The 15695-nt window shown below is 45.9% G+C and overlaps 1 protein-coding gene across 1 annotated transcript in view; it reads right to left on the minus strand.

The window, feature by feature from the left end:
• LOC112248996 (palladin-like) overlaps positions 1–15695 on the minus strand; it is a 102343-nt gene that overhangs the window by 12106 nt on the left and 74542 nt on the right. The window contains 7 exon segments of the mRNA XM_042320136.1: positions 2244–2332; positions 2835–2984; positions 3521–3742; positions 6054–6155; positions 6558–6696; positions 8247–8401; positions 8403–8916. Of these exon segments, the coding sequence (XP_042176070.1) occupies positions 2244–2332; positions 2835–2984; positions 3521–3742; positions 6054–6155; positions 6558–6696; positions 8247–8401; positions 8403–8916 (1371 nt within the window).

Raw genomic sequence — 15695 nt, forward strand, 5'->3', positions numbered from 1 at the left:
GATGTGGGGAACGCTGTTCCTATACGTCAGCATCCGTACCGGGTTAATGCTAAGAAAAGAGAGGTAATGAAAAGTGAGGTAGCTTATTTATTACAGAATGACATGGCAAAACCCAGTAACAGCTCCTGGAGTTCTCCATGTATTCTTGTTCTTAAGCCTGACGGTACGTCCCGCTTATGTACGGACTATCGTCGCGTAAATGCAGTTACAAAGTCTGATTCTTTTCCTCTACCTCGCTTAGATGACTGTATTGATAGAATAGGCTCTGCTGCTTACGTTAGTAAGTTAGATTTGTTAAAAGGTTATTGGCAGGTGCCTCTGACCTCTCGAGCTTCTGACATATCGGCTTTTGTTACGCCAGATAACTTTGTACAATACACTGTGATGCCCTTTGGCATGTGTAATGCACCTGCTACTTTTCAGTGGCTAGTTAACATTGTGTTTGAAGATGTGCCAAATTGTACTGCGTACCTTGACGATGTGGTGATTCATTCGTCTACTTGGTCTGATCATCTCTCCACTTTGAAAAGTGTGTTTCAGCGGTTGGAGAAGGCTTCTTTAACCCTCAATTTGGCCAAGTGTGAGTTTGGGAAGGCTACAGTGACTTACTTAGGGAAACAAGTGGGACGAGGTCAAGTGCGCCCAGTAACTGGCAAAGTGGAAGCAATTGTTGCTTTTCCTGCTCCCACTACTCGCCGCCAGTTGCGCAGATTCCTAGGGATGGTAGGGTACTATCGTACATTCTGTAAGAATTTCTCGATGGTAGTTGCTCCCCTTTCATCTCTGCTTAGTCCCAAGGTACCATTCAAGTGGTCCAAGGACTGTAACTACGCTTTTGAGTCCGCTAAAGCGCTACTTTGTAGTGCCCCAGTGCTTGCCGCCCCAACTTTGACAAACCTTTTAAGTTGGAGGTAGACGCTAGTATTATGGGGGTGGGTGCGGTTCTCTTACAGGAAGATGAAGACTGAGTGGATCGGCCCGTCAGTTTCTTCTCCCGTAAGTTCAACTCGTGTCAGTCAAGGTACTCTACAATCGAACAAGAGACTCTGGCTTTATTGCTTGCCTTACAGTTCTTTGAGGTATATGTGGGCTCCAGTGCCTTGCCTGTAGTGGTCTTCACAGACCATAATCCGTTGGTGTTCTTGAAACAAATGTACAACCAGAACCGCCTCCTTATGCGGTGGGCTCTGATTGTGCAAAGATATAATGTACAGATAGCTTATGTGAAGGGCTCGGCGAATGTGGTTGCTGACGCTCTATCACGGGTTTACTAACTGGGGATACGTTGGCATTTATTATTGCAAAACTAGGTTTGCAATTTTTGTGGTGGGTGTGTTACGTTCCCCAGATTATGTGTTGTAGATTGTGTATTTGCATGTGTTTATTTCAGGAAATGGCTTCCTGAAATCCCTCAAGCAGCTGATTGGTCGACTCCAGGGCTAATTGGAGAGCTGACCCCGCCCCCTCGTCAAGACACAGCTGTCTCCAATTACCCATTCCTTCTGAAGCTATATAAAAGCCAGTGTTCTGTTCAGGAGGGAGATCTTTTTGGAGGTAGGGATTGCTGAGATTGATTGTGATAGAGGTTGATTTTGCTGGAAAGTGGTATGTTCTGTGAGTTTGTTGCTCAGATAGAGCTTATTTGACATCCTTTTGTTTCTTAGTTTGTTTGAAATTGTTTAATATTCTGTTTCATTTGTTCCCAGGGGGGAAGGGGAAGGCACCTAGGGAGTGTTTAGGCAAGAGGCCCGCGGGCATACATATACCCGTAGCATAATCGCTGTCTAGGCACACTAGGTAAGACCTGGGCGGACCACCCCTTGTATTTTGGTTAGGGCACCAGGTGGTGCTAAATTAGGTAAGTAGTGGGTAGGCAGGTAGATAGGAGAGGGGGGCTTTGAGATTTACTTTCTTTGCTTTGGTTCCGTCCAGCCCCTTTTCCCCATATTACCGTGTAAAGGAATAAAGTCCTTGTAAACGGTACCACATTCTGCCTGTTGTCATTCTTACTTGCACCTACAGTCCATACCTTTTTCGCTTCACGGAGAGTCTAGTTGTAGCAGGGTGTTGCGTTCCCTCTTCATAGAGGTGTGCGTAACAGTTAGGCTGGCCAAAAGTAGGCTCCATGAAAATTTCAATACTGGTCATATAACCATGTGTCAGTGTAGGTTATCAGTGAATTTATGTAAATCATAAAGCTCATCTGCATTTCCTGCGATGCAGGTATTGTAGTCTTCCTGTACCTGCGAACATGTCCAGGTGCAGAGCGCTGGCTCCTCCCTCTCTGGTTCACTGCCTGGACCATCATCCTGCCAGTACAGCTCACCCTCCCCTGAGATAGAGGGAGAGAGAGAGACGTTTGTTCGACATTTATGACTGTTCATACTCAAACTCAACTAAAACCCAACACTTCAGGGAGGAAGTACAATGTGTTGAAGTTGGCCAGGCTCTCAGACAGCCAACAGTACATGAACTCTCGACCCTCATGAAGGCTTTAGTGATTTCCTGTCTCACTCAACGCCTGCTTCCCCTTGCTGGCTGGAGACCCTTATCTTCTCCATGGCTATTATTCTCCAGAACTAATGACTGCTAACAGCATCAGCACCACTGGCTGCCAAACGGCACCACTGGCTGCCAAACGGTTTGGTCCTGATAATGTGCGAGTCCATAGATACAGTGTGTGTATGTCACTTGTGTACAGTAGATTAGTGTGAAACAACTTGGTGTGAAAGTCTGTGCAGAGTTTTCTACATGGGGTGTGAATCAGTTACTCGTGTGTGTGTGGTGGGTGGGTGTGTGTGTGTGTGTTGGGTGGGTGGGTCAGGTGTTCTCACCTCGGGGTTACCAGCCATGATGGTGTAGTTGCCGTCATCGTCCAATGAGGCGGCGGCGGTGTGGAGGTTGCAGGTTCCGTCAGCGTTGCGGCTGATCCTGTAGTGTTCACTCCTCTTAGAGATCTGCTTCCCATCCTTAAACCAGTAGATCTATAAGGGACAGGATAGACACCACAGAGTTACACAATGACCTGCTTCCCATCCTTAAACCAGTAGATCTTTAGGGGACACAATGACCTATAGAAGTGGATAGGAGTAGGGAGGGAAGGGTGGTATATTATTACATTACATCATATTATACCCCTCCATCCTCTATCTATCCTCTCTTTTTCTATCTCTTCCATTCATCTGATGCCTGTCATCACCCAGTCATTACAGAGGCCCTCTGATGCTGCCCGCAGTGGAGGACTCAGAGATGTTAGTACGGCAGGCCACGCCCCTATAACTATACATGTTCCTCCTAACAACACCACACATCAACTCCACATTATCAGAACAATATGGCAGTACATTAAATAGGTTCAGCATACAACAATACACTATAACTAAATAGTGTAGCAGTGATAATATTGACATTAAATACAATAAAAAAATACTAGAATACGGCGTCCTGGTGTATGAGACCAACGATGAATCAGTCCACTATATTTCCACATCATCACTCTGTGATCTGTGTGACCTCTGACCTTTGGCTTGGGGTCTCCGATGACCTTGCAGGAGAAGGTGACGGGCATGCCCTCAAACACCTTGTAGTGTTTGAGCTTGCTGTCGAAGAATGGCACCACCCCCTGGCCTGTAGAGTCTTCGTCATGCTGCACATCGTCGTCAGACTCCTCCGCTGGAGAGCGCTCCAGACGGAACTCAATCTCACTGATCAGGCGCTGCTCGAAGCTGGACACCTTGTACTCCTGCAGTGCACACAGAGAGGGAGCAGGGTTAACCCCGGGAGACGGAGTTCAAGGAGCATCACTATTACAGGAAGAGCCTGAAATCACAGAGGAACGGGGTCAGATGAACAAGAAGCACACTCCACCAAGAACAGTCTGTCACTCATGCATGCTTTGATTTATCCTTTCATTCATTCAAGAACAGTGAGTTACGGAAAACCAATATTCTCCTTTTCCCGTCAGCCATTCCTGTCAACTCTCTATTCCTCCCTCCTTTTCTGTCTATTCCTCTTCTCTCTCTCAATACCTCCTCCACTCTCTTTCAATCTCAATCTCTCACCATCCTGGCCCAGTCTGTTGTGGCAGAGGCAACATCTGGAGAGTAGAGTGTACTGACTGACTGACTGATAATTACAGGCCTAAGACACAGCTGAAGGGTTATGACATCTCAAGGGGAGGCAAAGCGTTGGTAATGGGAGGACTGGAGTATGTTGCCAACGCTCACCAAAGTGTAAATCTATTTTTTTCCCTCAATCCCTGTCTCCCCTCCTTCTCGCAAACGTTTCTCTCTCTCTTCCTCCTCCCCCCCCCTCCCTTGAATTCTTGTTCTCTCTGTTTCTCATTCACTCGCTCACGCACATACACAAACAAGAGACAAGTATATAGGTCATGTGACACGTAACACACACACGCACAGCTATGGGTGTAACCCATAGTTCTGATGACAGTGGACCATGTTCATTTTAGCATCTCATGTCTCGTGTTGGAAACAAGCTCATGCAGGCGCCAATATCTGATTGACACATCAAAAGTGACCAATCAACACACCGAGAGTCAATGAATCAACATATACATTAAAAGTAACAGCCATGCACAGGGACAAAGCCTTGGCCATACTTACTGGGTTTCTCATAAACAGTATTGGTCAGTAATTGGGTCAGCTCTGACTGAAGACCACAGGCGGTCAAAAGATATGGAACCACCACAATGACCTTAACAGAACCATGAATTAACTTTTTCCCATCTGCTTTTTTGTCAAATGTATGTTTGTCTTTATCCTTATCAGTTCATTTGCAGGTTCCCAGGCCTGATCCTGTTACGGTCAGTGTGTGTGTGATATAATTATTATCAGTGTGGCTTTGTTGAATGGCTTAAGCACGGGGAGTGACCACACACAGTGAGTGAGAAGGAAAGAGAGAGAGAGAAAGAGGCTTGAATAACCTTTTGAGGGACCGATTCTATATCAGATGAACTGGAGTCCTGCGAAGACATAAAATAATAATGAGGTGTTGCCTCTGTGTTACTGTATGACGTCACGACCTGAGGTCCAACCACACACCAGGAGGGCGTGGGCGTGCATGCACTTACCACAATTCATGAAAGAGTGTGTAACATTGTCAAGTCTTATACCATTTCACATTTCCACAAAACACACATATTTTCATCACATATCCTCTGATTTGGAACAGGCAAACTCACAGCCTCAGGCAGAGTAATGCCCAGAGCCATGCAGAGCCGATCTCTATCAGACAGGGAACCAGGCTCAGTCCCATGGGCCTCCAGGCAGCCAGAGCCCAACGTCATCACAGCACAGCAGCACAGACCAGCCCTGACCTCCACAAAACACCGCTGCCACTGTCTGCAGCTGTGTGAGGACAAACTCTGTTTACTTGGCACTGAGGCTTGACTTTAGTCAATGCAACAACTAGACGGGTGTTCTGCAATGAGGTTTTGTGTTTTGGACATCTTTAAGACTACGTGTTGTATTAATCTGTGTAGCTGTAGTCTATATTTGACACTATCACAGTTCTATACAGCTTTTTAAATGTTTCGGAGGGGAACAAATGGCTACATTCAACTCCTTTCCAACTGCGTCCGTATCAACACTGTGGAGTCTGCCAGTTTTAATAACAGAGTGTTTTTAAAGAGGGTTCTGTAGGATAGTATTCTGTTCATATCAAAGCTTCATTGCATGCTTTAAATTAAAGTGTTTCCAGTGTAGCCGAAATATAATATAGCCTTTTTCAATAATAAACATCACAGGCCAGCATTCAGGTGGAAAAATAGACTCGGAAATTCAGTAACCCTGCACACCGACACAACTCTGAGTGAAGCGGTGTGACTGACAAATATGACTAATGTAGGTGTGTATGCCACACACACACGCAATACTACAGTGTAGCACAGAGGCGGTGATCCTAGACAAGTATTTTGTGACTCTGTGAGTAGTGTGTGAGTCTGCACCTGTCCAGTCCAGCCCAAGTGAGTGTGTGTGTATACCTGTCCAGGTGTGTGTGTGTGTGTTCCTGGTATAGTTGCAGCAGCAGCGTACCTGTGTGACTGGCTCCTGGTCCTGCTGCTGTGTGTTTAGTACTGTGGCTGCGTTGTCTGCCCCCAGCAGCCTGCGAGCCATCTTCTCCTCGTAGGTTAACCTCTGGAAGCACCGATTAATGGGTCAGCCGGGGTTAGTGTGTCAGTCGCAACAGCAACACACACTCGTCACAGATATTAATAAGATACAGTCTTCCTGAGATACACTTGTGAAATGGATGACATGGGGGGGGATGTTTTGTCCTCTCCAAGTCAAAAGGTTCTTTTGGACTCACTATAGTACCGGGCCTGTTCTAACATCAGCAGAAACGCTGGTCTGTGAACATATCTGTGACATAGTTATGCATGTATTAATGGTTGGGAATGAAACTTGATTGATATTTGACATGATGGACCTCTTGTTAATAATATGTATTAAATAATGTTACAGCAATACCTTAATTCCCGAGTTACCTACAAACACACAGTCATCTACAGTGTTGTGAAGGCACTCTGTAACACACACCTGTTGTCCATTGCTCAAGCGCTCCTCCTTAAATCGTAGCTTCCTCTCCAGGTCCTGAATGACAGCATCCTTGGTTCCCTGGATGTCAGAGTCAGAGGCCAGGCGTGGGGTTCCTCTGGACTGCTTCCGGGGGAAAGCACTGCTGACAGAACACAACAACAGACGTAGGGTTTAGAACATGGGACCTCAGACCGTTAGTCAACAGTGGCAGCTGTTTCTTTCTACAGTAGATCACATCGCCATGATATGCAATATGCTGTGTGTGTGTGTGTGTGTGTGTGTGTGTGTGTGTGTGTGTGTGTGTGTGTGTGTGTGTGTGTGTGTGTGTGTGTGTGTGTGTGTGTGTGTGTGTGTGTGTGTGTGTGTGTGTGTGTGTGTGTGTGTGTGTGTGTGTGTGTGTGTGTGTGTGTGTGTGTGTGTGTGTGTGTCAGACTGACTAGGAGTTATTTGAACCCTTGATTGAGACAGAATAAAGCCACTTCTTTCTGTTTCTCATTCCCTTATCTGAACATGTCCAACTGCAGCCTTCCAGACAGAGTCCTCTTATATCTCTCCCCTGCTGCAGGAATGCCCCGGTGAGGGGGAAACAGACAGAGGAGAGGGCTTGATGAAAAAGAGGGCGAGGGAAGGAAGGAGATGTGGAATTGCCTTAAAGGGGAAGGGGGAGAGCGTGTTTGACAGTGGATGTTTTCTCCAGAAGGCCAGGCATCATCAAGCAGAGCCAGAGCCAGGATTATCTACACAACACCAGATCTCTATCAATTAAATAAACATAAACATGACCGAGCTCACTCTGGGTGCAGCCGACTCATAGTCAGGCCTGGCCTGAGAAGGTAAGGTTTCTTGACTTGAGAAACACTATTGTGTTTTGGAAAATGCCCAGTAGTGTGTGTTGAAATCTCAGCTTTGCATAAACCCTTCAAATAGATGTTGATTTGACTTTGACACACCCTTTATTCTAAAGTCATTGTGTAAATATTCTTAACTCACACACACACATTTACACAGCCCAGGACACTGAGAGACACGGTGCTCTCTGAGCTGAGTGTCTGTACGAGCCCCTGGCTGGTCTCTGGGTTGTAAATATGCTGAATAAGAATTTAAACAGGCCATCTTCCATCTAGCAGCAGAACTCCAGCCTCCAGCTGCTGCCAGGTGGCAGGCTGTCCTGATGAGAATGGAGGGAGAGGGAGAGCCAGCCTGGCTCCACAGAGACAGACCTGCCGCAGGCTGTCCTGATGAGAATGGAGGGAGAGGGAGAGCCAGCCTGGCTCCACAGAGACAGACCTGCCGCAGGCTGTCACTCACTGACTGATATGCTATACAACCATTTGACTGGGGAATGAACTGGCCTGAAAGTATAGGGTACTGCCCCATGGAGAGCCAGTGTAGCTGTGTCTAGAGCCAGTGTAGCTGAGTCTAGAGCCAGTGTAGCTGTGTCTAGAGCCAGTGTAGCTGTGTCTAGAGCCAGTGTAGCTGTGTCTAGAGCCAGTGTAGCTGTGTCTAGAGCCAGTGTAGCTGTGTCTAGAGCCAGTGTAGCTGTGTCTAGAGCCAGTGTAGCTGTGTCTAGAGCCAGTGTAGCTGTGTCTAGAGCCAGTGTAGCTGTGTCTAGAGCCAGTGTAGCTGAGTCTAGAGCCAGTGTAGCTGTGTCTAGAGCCAGTGTGGCTGTGTAACACTGAGGATACTCACATAGTCCCATTCCCTTTAGGCAGGCCCAGGGCGTTGACGGACGGGCTCGTGGGCGTGGCTGGCAGGACGGAGGCCAGGAAGCCAGCAGGTGATTGGGGCATGGAAGTGAAGGGGGAAGAGCTGCTGGAGTGGCCGGGGAGAAGGGGGAGTCGAGGAGATGGGTGGAGGAGGGGGTGGGGGAAAGTCTTGGCTGGGGCCTGATGGAGAAGACATGCTGCTGCTGAGGAAGGGAGGGGGTGGAGGAGGGAAGGAGGGAGAGGACGGGGACTGAGACCCGATGCTGCTGCCCTTAGTGAAGGGAGGCAGGGTGACCCTGGTGAAGGGTTTGTGTGAGGTTGGTGGGGAGAGGGGTGAGGGCAGGCTGGATCCAGAGGAGCCAGAGGACTGGGTGACGTAGCCCCCCACAGGGACTGTCCCCCCGGGGCTCTGGGCAGCAATGAACTGCTTGGGCCGGGCGTAGTTGAATGTGCTAGTCTGCATGGCGCTGCTCTCCAGCTCCTGGAAGGAGGGAGGAGGGGGAAGAGGAGGAGAGGGCGGAGAGGACACTTCCTGGGGCTGCTGCAGCAGAAGTGGGACTTCCTGCTCTTGCTCCTGCTGCTGGATCCAATTGGCTGCTTCTTGCTGTTCCAATAGAATCTGATCGTGCAGCTGCTTCAACTGTTCTATGTTCCTAAAAGGAAAGTCAATACATAGGCATCATCAGTAACATGACTGCTGGACAGTGGGGTCACTTTGAATGATCATGCCAAACAGTCATTTGTTTTGTTTTTTTAAACACTATTGCAGAACAAAACTGGACAAAGTTTTTAAAAGTTTGTGAGCTAAATGAAAGCAGGAACACACACCAGTAGATCAGAAGCATTCCGTACAGGCCTTCTTTTTTTCCCGGACCAATGGAATCCCTACAGTAAAGGCCTAGACTCCATACTGTGTCCACGTATTTTGTGTCAGGGTCAGTATAAACGCCCAGAGGGCCTAACAGTAGTGGTTTTCCTTCCCCAGGTCACCAATCAGAACATAGCACACATACCCCTGTAACACTCAACATCCCCTCAACACCACTAGAACGCTGGAGGGGATGAGATAACGCTGCTAAGGTTACAGGCACGTTGTAAAAATGTTACAAAAGCATGCGGCTGTAATCCATTTTGACCTTGACTGACACAATACCCTATTACCCATCTCTCACTCTCTAGTTACACAACCACGGTTGACAAATTAAAGAGGTTGTGATTGTAAAAACAGCAATCACAGAGAATGAGCCTCCCAGTCGTGCCGAGACATTGCTCTAATGTTACAGATGCGTTGTGAGGATGTTACTGTCCGTGGTTGAAAACCACACACAGAGCTATCGGGATGACTTCAGCACTGGGACATCCAAGGGCCTCACTCAGGAATTACACTGGAGCTTTTTACACCAGCCTGGAATTGATAGCCTGTCAGGCCTGAGTCGAGAGGGTTCAGTGTACCATGAGGTGTGGTTAATTCAGCTAGCCAACCTTGCCACGGTGTGTGTGTGTGTGTGTGTGTGTGTGTGTGTGTGTGTGTGTGTGTGTGTGTGTGTGTGTGTGTGTGTGTGTGTGTGTGTGTGTGTGTGTGTGTGTGTGTGTGTGTGTGTGTGTGTGTGTGTGTGTGTGTGTGTGTGTGTGTGTGTGTGTGTGTGTGTGTGTGTAAAGTGCTGATTAGTGATGTTCTGGGGAGGAAACCTCTGCATAGTGAGTCTACCAGTCATTACATAAAGACTTAAAAGGCCAGCCTGTCGACAGCCACGTCAAAAAGTACAATTTTAAATTAAATTAAACATATTCATTTTGTTTGGCATATTTTAACATCTCAACCAATGCCTTTTAGCATAGGAGTCCTGTATTTTTTCAAATATGGTTCAAAACCCAGAAGTGAATATTAGCAAAAAAAATTGCCACATTTTCAGTACTAATTCTGTATAAAATTGAAAATTACAAGACTGTAAAATGTTTTTTTCTGATATCTATTTCTTGGTGTGACAGTTAAAGGGTTAAACTGCAGTGCGATGAAACAAAATAAACACAAACACACATCTCTGTCATGTCTTGTTTTCAGGGGTGAATCCTAATTATGCAGCATTGTATTCTGTCATAGAGGTATGGCCAGCTGAGGATTTCACACACAGAGCCCTCCTACACTGTCAAATCACGACTGGCCTGGTCGGGGATCAGTTGGCTGGGGAAACGAAGGCTCTCAAGGAGGTTCCTGATCCTAGAGGGGGTGGATGACATGACTGGACTGGAATAAAGAAAGAGGGGCTAGTAAACTAGACTCATTCTATGTCCACTGCTTGCTTTGAATGTGTTCATTTATAATGGGGAAATATTTGATTTGGGTCTGGGGGCTTGTAACGGGAATGTACAGTGGGAACTTCAGAACACATATGACATGGTTGAGTTATCTTCTCAGGGTAGCAGAAGGGGTCTTGGGGAAATCTATAACACCCCAATGTTAGAAACCTTAATGTTAATAGCCCAGTCTGTGACTGGTAGTGGGTCCATCAGAAAACCTGGATAGAAGAGTCTAGATACAGCTACATGCCTTGTCATCAGGACTTCACTAGGACAAAATTCTCAGAATCTGTTTCAGATGCTGAATAACCAGGACATTTTTCATTTCTGTCTGAGGTTCCAGGGGATAAGGCCCCCATTCCCCAGCCTCCGCTCTCCCTCAAAAAATATGAAGAGCACAACAAAGGTAATGAACATTTTACAGTAAAATGACAGAACTGACAGTGAAAATACCATGAGACAGATATCCCACATGATTTGAGATCAGTCACATGCCCCCCTCATTAGTAGCATAGCAACAGTAGTACTCCAGGCCCAAATAAACACTCATTATTCGAATCACTCCAACCTGTCATAACCTGTGTGATGGTGTAGACTGTTGTACATGAAAAAATAGCATGTGAAATAGCTAAATGAAATAATGCAGTGTCTACTTTCCCTATGTGTTTCTCTTAATATCCCAGCGATGTCGGACATCCAAGCCTCCACCAAAAGAGCGCTTTCACAGGAATTGTTTGGCAGCTCCTGAGAGCGGCAGCCCTGGCCTCCACTCCTCCGTGGCACTTTCTGTCCTTTTTTGGCTGCGTTCTCTCAGCGCAAAGGCAGAAGCTCTTCGCCTCGCCCGCCCGCCCGCCCGCTAGCTCAAGCAGAGTGGAAACGCGCTTTATTTCCTCAGCGCCTTGTCTTTCTCTCTCCTTCACTGCCAGCCTTCGTGTGTGAGTTGCGCATGAAATGATTTCGATGACAAACCGTTTGCCCGCGTGCCTGCATTTTTGTAATAACCCACCTGATGGTTTCTAGCCTGCCTGGTATATTTTAGAGACTGTTAGGAGCCCAGTTTGAGTATACTAAATATATCTGAAAAGTTGTCCTGGTGTTTTTACTCCTGCCTCTGGAATTTTTCTGAGTATGTTTGGGAGGCAGAGTGGATGTTGGCCAGCTGTGACCGACTGACATCATCTTCTTGCCTTAAAAGGTGTTCCTTCTTTATATAGAACAGCTACTTCCAAACAAACATCGCAGCTCATTATTCCCCAAAACAACTGATGTGCACCCCTCTCTCCCTCTCCCTCTCTCTCTCCCAGCATGGTCAATCAATTCCACATTTAGTACAGTCTAATTCCCCTTGCTTATTTTACAAAAGGGCACTCACATGATTAAGATTCATTTGTCCTTCTTTCCGCATAATGACTAACTTTCCAATTGTATTCTTGTATTCTACGTTATGAAATCTGACATGTCAATTTCATTTGAATTTTTCCACTCAATTGAATTACCATTTTGTCAGATAGTATCATCTTAAATATTCTGAAACTCTAAAACAGCCCATAAACTTCAGATCTTTTTATGGTTGTCAGTGAGAGGGTCAGACTGTGTAATATTGTAGCTGCATCAGTGGTTTTATTGTGCCTGGTCTGTCTGACAAAAGGAGTGGGCCACCTTGGCTGACACCATGGCCCTGACCAGACCAGCCTCCAGCCAGCTCTACCCAGCCAACATCCACTTACAAAATGACTTCCGAAAACTATTTCATCTCTCTCAATCAAGCTTTTTCTCTACTGATTCAGAACAGGGATTGTCTATTAGGCTTGAATGAGCCAACAGACAAATCATTGGGATAATAAAGTATCTCTTGAGTTGATTTAGTCACCAACTCTGGGAACAAAAAGAGGAGCCTTCCGCCCAATCAACAACTCTTAAAAAGAGATTTAAAAGAGGTGGAGGTTCATTCTAGCATATAGCATTCACTTATAGCCATACAGCCTTTTAATTTATAGTACTTTCACATCTCCACATAAATCCTCCCATTGTTTAGTCTGAAAAAGTGCATTTTCTTATAGCTGTTCAGAACAGCCTGTTCTATAGATGCCAGTCTGACTCTCTTGGGGACAAGAAACAAAACGTACATTATTTAGAACTTCTAAAAGGTTTGTGAACAGAGTTGGTGCTTGGTAAAACAAAATAAAAACATTTTATCTCTCATGTGAGCAGCTAAAGAAATGACAGAAACTGCTGAAAAGGCTGGAGTTAATTCCTTTTTTTCTTCCATTCCTCTGAGAGTCTGTTCCTATCTGTCTTGCGGTGCAGTGGGGCCTTGCAGGGAGGGAGAGAGGGAGCCATCCTGCTCTCCATCTCCATGCCAACGGCCCAGTGTTGTGCTTTACCGAGTTGAGCCAACTGGCCCACACAACTCTCAGTTCCAGTGTGAAAAAACTGCAGAACTCTGCCCTGTCATTTCAGACTGTAACAGTACATTACCGTTAAATCTCTCTCTTCCTTTCTCCTCTCTCTTTCCCTCCATTTAGAGGTCCAAATAGGCCAGGCTGTTAAATGTTCTCTCTCTCGTCTTGAAAAATACTTTGAGTTGGCCTGGTTCCTGGTGTAAATGATTTAACATGGAACACAATGAAAGAGAACTTTAGAAGAAACGTTTGATTGACAAACCATTCTTCACATTACCCTCATAGTAAAATGTCAATTATAAAGGATTCTGGTGGTGCTTTAACTTTCCAGTTTCTACATGGGAACATTAGCAGCATCGCTGAGCTTAACGGGGTCAGGCACAGCTTGTCTGAGTGAAAGTTAATTGAATCGGTCTTTTAGAACACCATGTAGCAAGCTGAAACAGACCATGTTGTGGCAGTCAGAAAGAACAAGCTGAAACAGACCATGTTGTAGCAGTCAGAAAGAACAAGCTGAAACAGACCATGTTGTAGCAGTCAGAAAGAGCAAGCTGAAACAGACCATGTTGTAGCAGTCAGAAAGAGCAAGCTGAAACAGACCATGTTGTAGCAGTCAGAAAGAGCAAGCTGAAACAGACCATGTTGTAGCAGTCAGAAAGAGCAAGCTGAAACAGACCATGCTGTAGCAGTCAGAAAGAGCAAGCTGAAACAGACCATGTTGTAGCAGTCAGAAAGAGCCAGCTGAAACAGACCATGTTGTAGCAGTCAGAAAGAACAAGCTGAAACAGACCATGTTGTAGCAGTCAGAAAGAGCAAGCTGAAACAGACCATGTTGTAGCAGTCAGAAAGAACAAGCTGAAACAGACCATGTTGTGGCAGTCAGAAAGAACAAGCTGAAACAGACCATGTTGTAGCAGTCAGAAAGAACAAGCTGAAACAGACCATGTTGTAGCAGTCAGAAAGAGCAAGCTGAAACAGACCATGTTGTAGCAGTCAGAAAGAGCAAGCTGAAACAGACCATGTTGTAGCAGTCAGAAAGAGCAAGCTGAAACAGACCATGTTGTAGCAGTCAGAAAGAGCAAGCTGAAACAGACCATGTTGTAGCAGTCAGAAAGAGCCAGCTGAAACAGACCATGTTGTAGCAGTTAGAAAGAACAAGCTGAAACAGACCATGTTGTAGCAGTCAGAAAGAGCAAGCTGAAACAGACCATGTTGTAGCAGTCAGAAAGAACAAGCTGAAACAGACCATGTTGTAGCAGTCAGAAAGAACAAGCTGAAACAGACCATGTTTTAGCAGTCAGAAAGAACAAGCTGAAACAGACCATGTTGTAGCAGTCAGAAAGAACAAGCTGAAACAGACCATGTTGTGGCAGTCAGAAAGAGCAAGCTGAAACAGACCATGTTGTAGCAGTCAGAAAGAGCTAGTTGAAACAGACCATGTTGTAGCAGTCAGAAAGAGCAAGCTGAAACAGACCATGTTGTAGCAGTCAGAAAGAACAAGCTGAAACAGACCATGTTGTAGCAGTCAGAAAGAACAAGTTGAAACAGACCATGTTGTAGCAGTCAGAAAGAACAAGCTGAAACAGACCATGTTGTAGCAGTCAGAAAGAGCAAGCTGAAACAGACCATGTTGTAGCAGTCAGAAAGAGCAAGCTGAAACAGACCATGTTGTAGCAGTCAGAAAGAGCCAGCTGAAACAGACCATGTTGTAGCAGTTAGAAAGAACAAGCTGAAACAGACCATGTTGTAGCAGTCAGAAAGAGCAAGCTGAAACAGACCATGTTGTAGCAGTCAGAAAGAACAAGCTGAAACAGACCATGTTGTAGCAGTCAGAAAGAACAAGTTGAAACAGACCATGTTGTAGCAGTCAGAAAGAACAAGTTGAAACAGACCATGTTGTAGCAGTCAGAAAGAGCAAGCTGAAACAGACCATGTTGTAGCAGTCAGAAAGAGCAAGCTGAAACAGACCATGTTGTAGCAGTCAGAAAGAGCGAGCTGAAACAGACCATGTTGTAGCAGTCAGAAAGAACCAGCTGAAACAGACCATGTTGTAGCGGTCAGAAAGAACAAGCTGAAACAGACCACGATGTAGCAGTCAGAAAGAACAAGCTGAAACAGACCATGTTGTAGCAGTCAGAAAGAACAAGCTGAAACAGACCACGTTGTAGCAGTCAGAAAGAACCAGCTGAAACAGACCATGTTGTAGCGGTCAGAAAGAACAAGCTGAAACAGACCACGATGTAGCAGTCAGAAAGAACAAGCTGAAACAGACCATGTTGTAGCAGTCAGAAAGAACAAGCTGAAACAGACCATGTTGTAGCAGTCAGAAAGAACAAGCTGAAACAGACCATGTTGTAGCAGTCAGAAAGAGCAAGCTGAAACAGACCATGTTGTAGCAGTCAGAAAGAGCAAGCTGAAACAGACCATGTTGTAGCAGTCAGAAAGAGCAAGCTGAAACAGACCATGTTGTAGCAGTCAGAAAGAGCAAGCTGAAACAGACCATGTTGTAGCAGTCAGAAAGAGCCAGCTGAAACAGACCATGTTGTAGCAGTTAGAAAGAACAAGCTGAAACAGACCATGTTGTAGCAGTCAGAAAGAGCAAGCTGAAACAGACCATGTTGTAGCAGTCAGAAAGAACAAGCTGAAACAGACCATGTTGTAGCAGTCAGAAAGAACAAGCTGAAACAGACCATGTTTTAGCAGTCAGAAAGAACAAGCTGAAACAGACCATG

Source organism: Oncorhynchus tshawytscha, linkage group LG01 (genome assembly GCF_018296145.1).
Source record: "Oncorhynchus tshawytscha isolate Ot180627B linkage group LG01, Otsh_v2.0, whole genome shotgun sequence".
NCBI lineage: Eukaryota > Metazoa > Chordata > Actinopteri > Salmoniformes > Salmonidae > Oncorhynchus > Oncorhynchus tshawytscha.